The sequence below is a fragment of the Tenrec ecaudatus genome, chromosome 13 (assembly GCF_050624435.1).
Source record: "Tenrec ecaudatus isolate mTenEca1 chromosome 13, mTenEca1.hap1, whole genome shotgun sequence".
Taxonomy (NCBI): Eukaryota; Metazoa; Chordata; class Mammalia; order Afrosoricida; family Tenrecidae; genus Tenrec; species Tenrec ecaudatus.
Window position 1 is genome coordinate 19,146,206 of NC_134542.1, and position 8,235 is coordinate 19,154,440.

Below are 8,235 nucleotides of genomic sequence, written 5' to 3' on the forward strand. Positions count from 1 at the left end.
TAACAGAGAGGACATTGCATTGAGACGAGATAGATTGATGCAGGAAAGACCAACGTCTTTCCATTTTCCCCAACGTTGTCATTTTCTCCAGAACTGGCTTTTGGGCAAAGACGGAGCACCAGGTAGGCTTGATAGATGGAGACTGGATGCTTCTTTGGGAAAGGAGTGGGGGAGCCCTGCTGCTGGGGCAATCTGTGGGGATCAGGCAATGTCCTTGGGCTCTGCTGATGGGAGGGTGTGCGAGGGGAGCAGCCCAGGAATGGGGGCCTAGCAGGTGTCTGTGGTTTCCCAGCCAAAACCCCAACTCCCTCTTGAGGACTTTGGGGACAGGAGGGTATGAGAGCCCTTGGGGACAGCCTGGCTGGGCAGGAGGGGGGCACACAGTCCATTGTCAGGGTGGTTCTTGAGGCCCAGGGAGTGGGTAGTCACAACAGCGGGGGGCGTGCTAGGCTTGTGCTTCTGTTTATTGTTTCTGACCAGAGCCTGGCAGCTGGGAGGGGCAGGTGCGGGCTGCAGGCACCCTCCCCCTGCCAGAGACCACTCTCCGCCCCTCCTCTCCTCTCCAGCATCCCACCACCCTCCTTCCTTCTGCACCTCATTCTCCCACATCCAGCACCTTCGGGGGTTCCCTCTTCTTGCCCCACCCTTTCTAAGCCCACCCTGAGAAGGGTGGGAAGGGGGAAGGGAAAGGGGCCAGGTTCCAGGCGGCCAGGTTCCTACGGTGGCAGCCCCTCTCCCATGAAGGTCTGCAGGGTTTAACCCTGCCCCTGTGCTGCCCACCCACAGCTCAGGAGGCCCTCTCCCATGCCAGAGGCCAGAGCCTGAGGTCTCCGAGGTAGGGAGACTGGAGGCAGTCACCCCTCTCACTCCAGCTCCTTCCCTGCCCAGCCCAGGACACAAAGTGGAGCAGGGCCATCACCCTGAAGGGCGGGCAGGCAGTAAGGGTGGCCAGGCTCACTCGACTCCAGCATCCAGAACTCCCATGGCTAGAGTTAGCAGAGGGGTGGGGGGTACACCCTGTGGTGGGGCGGGGGCAGGCTAGGTGCCCTGTGGGGACTGTGAGGGTGGGTGAGGAGGCATCAGAGACTGTGAGGGGAGGGCCGTGGCTGGGGGGTGGCACGGAGGAGGGAGGAGGCTGGTTTCCTGAAGCGGTGAGGAGGGCCGAGGTGGTCTCTGGCTGCAGAGTCTCTGTTCACAGCACCTCGTGCTGCTGCTGTGTGGCCTCACTGACGACCTGGGGGTGAGAAGCCTAGTCTAGCTCTGGAGCCTCCCGCACCCGCCCCCAGCCTATCCCCACACACCTTGTACCGTCACCCCAAAGTGTAAGGGCAAGACACAAGACACTGACCTCCCCGTCTCGGGTCTCGATGGTCTTAATCATCACCGTCTTCTTGGTGTGGACTTCGGAGGAGCCCCTCTGCTCAGGGCTGGTTTCTGAAACAGATCCAGCACACACTCAGTCCGACTGAGGCCCAGGGGGAGGGGGTTGGGGTACAGCTCTGTCTGCCCAGCCCAGGTGTCTTCATTGAGAGCATCATCTGCATGGCCCAGGTGGCATCCCACAGCCCTCACCATGGGCTTGTTACTTCCTCAGTTAGACTCCATCGCCCGGCCTGGAGCCCACTGCCACCCAAAGAGTCCAAGACCAAGGCCAGCTCTGGGTGGAGAGAAGACCAGGGCCAAGTCTGGGGTGCAGAGGGTCTTGCTTCCAGTGCAGGCTGGTTCACTCACATCTCCACACCTCTTCGGAGCTCCGTGGGAACCTCGGCTGAATTTGAACCCAGGGTCCCAGCCTTCCCAAGCCTCCCAGGGGTCACAGAGCTTGGTCCCAAGATCGCCTTTCAGAGGATCTTAGATAAGCCCCCCTAGGACCCACAAGGAGCAGTTTGATGTCTTAAAAAAAAAAAAGAGACAACTAAGGGACAATGGCCGGCCACTGGCCCCTCTGGGCCCATATTCCCCATCGGTGAAGCGTGGGAACAGTGGCATCTGCCCTGTCAGGGCCACAGAGCTTTGGGCGTGAAAAAGCACGAAGCCATTTTATTCCATGTTGGGAGGAACTAGCTGAGGGGCCAGGTGCTGAGTTCTACGGGGAGCGTCACATTATGGCCTCCGGTGTTAGGAGTGGGGTGTTTACGGGTCTCCTTAGCAGGCAACGAGCCCGTGATGAACGGGAGGCTCGGCGGAGCACAGCGTGTCTTTTTTCCCCCTGATGCAAATGAACATCGAAGACATAAAAAATTTGATCGAGGAAAGGCGAGGCTGCCAAGGACCGCAGCCTGCCTCGGCTAATGTATCATTACTATGTGTATCCCCGCGCTCCGGGGTTGGGAAGCCACCCGATCTGCATATTACTAATGTCACAAGTGGCTGAGTGCCCGAAGAGCTCCTTCTTTTAATTGTTTGGCTTCGCTAGGGGTTGGCTTCATTTCTTAAAAAACGTGTCTCCGACATCTTGCTCCATCAGACTGGAGGTGTTCAACAAGCAGCCAGGCTGTGGGGGTAGGGGAGGTGGAGCTTGGCAACCTGCCAGCCGATAGTGGCTGTAGGGGGCAGGTGGGGGGGCTCCCAGCCTGAGTGATTCTAGATGCTCCCATTGCCAGGCCCCAAGGAAACCTGGGCTGCAGAGCAAGGGTTGTTGCCTAAAGTCCATGCCTCCAGAAGGGGCGGGGGACATGGAAACAAAAACGAAATCCACAGGAGCGTTCCTGCCGGGGCCCCTCATCTGACTGCATGACTGGTGCTGTGGGATGCCCAGGAGTCAATTCTGTTCTGACTCTCAGTGACCCCGTGTGGTGCCGAGTGGAACTGCTCCATAGGCTTCCCTTGCCTGTCATCTGTCTACATGGAGACAGATTACCAGGCCTTTCCTCTGCGGTTCTTGCAGGTGGGGGACTGGGGGGGAGGGGGGAGAGATCTGAACTACCAACCTCGAATGTAGCAGTCAAACGTGAACCCTTGACCCCACACAGGGCCCTCCCCTGCCTCTCCATGCTGCCTATTATTATATGTAGTTGAGACATCACATAAGATCCCTCCACTGGCCACAGTTTCCACCACTAGATTCCCCATTCTCTCCCCCAGACCCAGTCTTGGCCCTGTGCCCTCTTGGCTGGTCTTGCGTGGTACCTAAGCTGACCTCCTTCCGAGTCAGCGCAGCCTCCTGGTCCTAGCACACACTCACCTCGGAAGTTGAGGGCCGAGAAGGTCTGGATGGGGAGGCTGATCCTGGAGGGGGCAAGACAAAACCCTGAGAAAGTGACCGAGCCGCCGCCTCGCTCTGTGACCACCCATCAGGGCTCTCCCCGGGTCTCCCCAGGAAGCACTCAGCTTCCCAGTCGCATCATGCTCACTACAGGCACAGTGCCAGCTGGCCTGGGAGCCGTGCCTTCAGCAAAGGGACCACAAGCTAACCCTGACTTGCTGGCATCATGCCAGCACCCCCAAGCCCACTGCCCCCACCCCCCAGCTCACCAGCTCTTGCTCCTGACACTTCAGGTCATCTCCACGGAAATACCCACCCTACAGCTGGCCTGGACCCTTGGGCTCACCCGCGTGAAGGTGAGTTCTAGGGGCAGATGACCCCTCAATGCCCACAAGCCCCAGTGGCCATCAAGTCCACTCCAAACCACAGGGACACTGTGGGAGTGTCGGAGTAGGGCTGTCTCTGGTGGCTGATTTTTCAGAATTGGATTGCCAGGCCTTTCTCCCAAGCTGCCTCTAAGTAGACTTGAACCCCTAATCTTTTAGGAAGCATCGGATCATGTCAACCTGTTGGCATCACTAGGCTCCCTACTGGTGCCTCCCACTGCCATCGAACTGATTCTAATCCATAGCAACCCTAGACAGGGTTTCTGAGGATGTGAGTCTTTGTGGGACCAGACCGCCTCATCATTCTCCCAAAGAGGGGCTGGTGGGTTTGCACACCTGACCTTGCAGAGAGCAGTCCAAGGCCTACCAGACTCCTTTCATGGGTGCCTGATGCTGAGAAAACACACCTTCAAAGGGCACCATACACGGACGTTGGTCTCCCAGACCGGAAATCTCTGTATGTGCACCTGAGTCTGCTGAGTGCTTTCACTTCCAATAGCATCGCTGTGTACCTATCCATGGGCACCAGGTGTTTGGAATGCCTGAGCAGTTGTAATGCAGGTGAAATTTACGTGCAGGGAAATGCAGACCTTTGGTGTTCTGATAACTCTTTATAGCCACGTGACTAGCTCTCCCAGACCAAGCTCATCGCTAATAGAAAATTTCCTTGTACCCCCTTCCGGTTGGCTGCTCCTCTCTGTGCCTGGGGGTGAGCTGTGCCAAGCATGTCATTGTGTCTTTTCCCAGAAGGCCGTGTGGATGGAGCCTTGGTACTCGGCTAAGGCTGGACGGGGCTGCCTGCGCGCCCTCTGTCTCTATCTGCCCCCTCCCTTTCCCCTACTCCCCGGCTCTCATCTCTCCCTTGACTGGCAGTCATCTTTTACTACTGGCTGCCAAATATGGTTTGTTTTTTTTTATGCCGGTGGTATGGGGAACACTTACATTTGTCTTTTTATAAAAGCTGGTAATTAAGCTGCTTTTTGCCCAAGTGGCCCTGGCACCTGCTCTGCTATTAGTGAAGCAAGGCCTCATGTCAAAATGTGCTCCCGGGTCTGGAGAGAGGGTCCTGAGAGTCCCTGGGACAGGAAGGGGCCCGTCGTTGGCAGGCCCGGGGTGGGGGTGGGAGGGCAGCCCTCACCGGCTCTCCTCGCCCTCCAGCAGCTTCCGGTAGGTGGCGATCTCCACATCGAGGGCCATCTTGACGTTGAGCAGGTCCTGGTACTCGCGCAGGTGACGGGCCATCTCATCCTTGAGGTGCCGGATCTCCTCCTCCAGCCGGGTGATGTTGTCCTGATAGCCGCTGGCCTCGCTGGCGAAGCGGTCCTCCATCTCCCGCATCTGCCTCATCAGGGAATCGTTCTAGGGAAGACAGCCCAGGTCAAGGGTAGGCCATGATGGGGGCGTCGGCGGGGAGGGCGCTAGGACCCAGGATGGAGAGAGATGCAGCCCGGGATCGGGGACGCCTCAAGATGCTGGGGTCCAGGAGTCATCAAACCGTTCCCGGCCAGGGGAGCCCTGAGCTCAAGGAAAGTCTTACGTGGAAGCTCAGAGAATAAGACGGATAGAGGAAGAGCGTGTCTGTCTAGGGTTCCCCCTCCACAAGAGAATCCATTTCTTTGGGTGAACCCCTGTTGTAGACCTGAGACAGGGACGCAGAGCGGGTGGTGGTGGGCTCCAGGTCACAGGGGTGGGGGTGACTCAAGGGCAGGGACTCACGGTGCCCTTGAGGGCATCGATCTCGCATGTGTAGGACTGGATCTGGTGTCGGTACTCCATCATCTCCTGCTTGGCCTGGCGCAGAGCGTCGTTGTTCTTGTTGGCCGCCTGGGTCAGGTCAGACACCTACGGCCAGAGAGAGGGGCCCTGAGCTGAGTAGGAAGCAAAGACGTGCAGGGGGCAGGGGCGTCCATGGGCCAGGCCACTCACCTTCGACTTGTACCACTCCTCGGCCTCTGAGATGTTCTTGGCCGCGATGGTCTCATACTGAGCCCGGATGTCCCTGAGGGCGGCCGTGAGGTCTGGCTTGGACATGTCCATCTCCACCTGGACCTGTTGCTCTTGAAGCTGGGCCTGCAGCTCGCGGATCTCCTGCAGGGGGCGGCTGGGGTTCAGTGCCTCCCAGCCCACTCACTTGCTTGTTGCCCAGCTGCTCCCCCACGCGCCCCCCCACGCGCCCCCCCACGCGCCCCCACACGGCCCAACGTACCTCTTCATGGACCTTCTTCAGGAACGCGATCTCCTCGTTGAGAGACTCGATTCTGCGCTCGAGGTCGATGCGAGCCAGGGTGGCCGCATCCACGTCCTGGGAGGGGCCCAAAGAGGGGCGGGGTCACTGTCCATCCAGGCAGGGGTGGGGGGCGGGAGGGAACCACACAGAGAGGGAGAGGGACGGAGGGGCGCTGTGAAGAAGGCTCACCGCTCTGAAAGCAGCCAAGTTGTTCTCTGCTTCCTCTCTCAGCTGAATCTCCTCCTGCAGCCTGCCAGAGCACAGACAGGACAGGGAGTCTGTGAGCATAAAGCAGGCAGGGGAGAGGCCAGGCTGGGGGCTCCCCAGGGAGGGGATTCGGTGCAGGCAGGAGGCCTGGCTGGTGGGCACAGGAGGGAGGCTCAGAAGGGGAGTGGTGGAGGCACCGCCCCCCAGGGGTGGGGGGAGTGGCCTAATCTCTGTCCCGGAGCCACACCCTGGAAGTCCATGTCCCCAGCAGTCTGTGACCTTCCCATGGTTAGGAAGCCAGTCTATTTTATCCACCTCTTGTGTTGCTGGTTCCGAGCCCCAGCTGGCTCAGGAGTGTTTGTGACCTGGGAGGCCTACAAGGAGTTTGCTCCCCACTTGTAAGAGGCAAGGCCCCAAGGCCAGACCTGGCTTGGTCCCTTCCTGTCCTGGGCCAGCATGAATCCTAACTCTGCAGTCCTGACCGGTCTGTCTCCCTCCTCCCCCAGCTTATTGGGCTGCACCTGCTAAAACGGCACCATGAGACATGGCCTGGCTCCCAGGGCCCCTCTCAGAGGGTCAGAGAGCTCCTGCTGGGACCCCCTGGCACCTCCAAGGGCAGCAGCTGCCCTGCCTCCTCCAGCCCTTCTCCATCCTCCCCCCTGCCCGTTCCCCCCCCCCCATCAGCATGGCGGGCACCGTCAGTGATGGGCACTGCGCTCCAGGTCTCCCAGGTCCAGCCCAGGCCTCCCCAGGAAAAGGCCTCACTGGTGGGATGAAGGCCCAGGGGAGGGTCCCATGGGCACCCCCCCACCACCGGGTGGGTGTGGGCGCTGCCTGCCCAGCTTCGCCCTCCCCACCCCGCCCCTCGGGGCCTCACTTGGCCTTGAGGCGCTGCAGGTCATCGATGAGGTTGTCCCGCTCGACGTCGACGCGCGCGCGCTGGTTGGTGAGGACGTCCACCTGGCGCCGCAGCTCCCGCAGCTCCTCCTCGTAGATCTCGGCCACGCGAGTGGGCTCGCGGCCCTTGAGGCGGCCCACCTCGGCGGCGAGCGCCGCGTTCTGCTGCTCCAGGAAGCGCACCTTCTCGATGTAACTGGCGAAGCGGTCGTTCAGCTCCTGCAGCTCCACCTTCTCGTTGGTGCGCGTCGTCAGAAACTCCTGGTTGACGGCGTCGGCCAGCGAGAAGTCCAGCAGCTCGCCCCCGCCGTAGGACGAGGGCCCGCGGGCGGTGCCCAGCCGGCTGGCCCGCAGCGAGCCCAGCCCGCCAGCCCCGCCGGCCGAGCGCGACACCTGGTAGACGCGCGAGGTCACCGAGCTGGAGGAGCCCTTAGAGCCGAAGCCCGCGCGTGGGAAGACGGGCGAGCCTAGCGGGGAGCCCATGGAGAAGGCAGGCGCACCCCCTCCGAAGGTGCGGCGGTAGGAGGAGGACACGCGCTGGCTGGACGAGTAGGCCTGGCTCATGGTGGCGGCAGGCTGGCGGGCGGCGAGGCTGGGCGAAGGCTAGAGAGAGCTGCTGCGGGCCGGTGGCGGCGAGGGGAGACGGGGCCCCTGGCCGGCCGCTGTATTTGTATCCTGACATCAGCCCCCGGTCTGGGGCCCCTCCTTCGACAGCTGCAGGATCCCTCTGTGTCCTGCCAGGAAAGGGCGGGGCTGGCGGGGAGGCCAGCTCCCCCTCAGCGGCCTGCACCCCAGCGGGTGGGGGAGCCACCCACTGGGAGGGCCGAAGGTGGACAGGCCTGCCTGCTGGCCACGGCCTCATGTGGACAGCTCAGGCTGGCGTCACTGGGGGGCTCCTGGCAGCCCTCCAGGACCTGCCTTAACTTGGCGTGAGGGGTGGGGGTGCCCTGGTGAATCCTGCGTGTGTCTGCCATTTAGTGAGAGGTCCTCCTTTTTTTTTCTCTTCAAGGAGAGACTTTGGATCATTTTCTGTGCCAACACACATGTCCTGTTTCCAAGGAAGACCCCTAGACCAGCTGAAGACTAGCAGGGAGTTTGCCAAGACCAGGAGCCTCCTGGTGTGCAGGGGTCTCTAAGCAGGGAGGGTGGGAGAGTGCTGGGCCAGCAGAGAACAATGCTGCCAGAGAGACTAACAGGAACCTCAGCCTCAATTTACACACACACACACACACACACACACACACACACACACACACACACACACACTCACTCACACACACACACACTATAAGCCCCCGGGTGGTTTCCAGAGC

General features: G+C 60.7%; 1 protein-coding gene across 1 annotated transcript; it reads right to left on the minus strand.

Annotated features, from left to right (window-relative positions):
* Positions 1-446: 446 nt before the first annotated feature.
* On the minus strand, positions 447-7,651 carry DES (desmin). The gene is made up of 9 exons (XM_075528857.1): positions 6,903-7,651; positions 6,008-6,068; positions 5,798-5,893; positions 5,518-5,679; positions 5,308-5,433; positions 4,730-4,950; positions 3,185-3,228; positions 1,349-1,434; positions 447-1,234 (listed from the first exon to the last, which is right to left on the minus strand). Exons 1-9 carry the CDS (start codon positions 7,484-7,486, stop codon positions 1,193-1,195), a joined length of 1,422 nt encoding a protein of 473 aa, XP_075384972.1. The 5' UTR covers positions 7,487-7,651; the 3' UTR covers positions 447-1,192.
* Between the last annotated feature and the right edge of the window lie 584 nt (positions 7,652-8,235).

Coding starts and splice junctions, on each gene's coding strand:
- DES (XM_075528857.1), bottom strand. CDS start 7,486: ATGAGCCAGGCCTACTCGTCCAGCCAGCGCGTGTCCTCCTCCTACCGC. Junction 5,434..5,517: donor AGGAGTGGTACAAGTCGAAG/GTGAGTGGCCTG, acceptor CTCTGGCCGTAG/GTGTCTGACCTGACCCAGGC. Junction 3,229..4,729: donor CTGGAGGGCGAGGAGAGCCG/GTGAGGGCTGCC, acceptor TGCCCCCTCCAG/GATCAGCCTCCCCATCCAGA.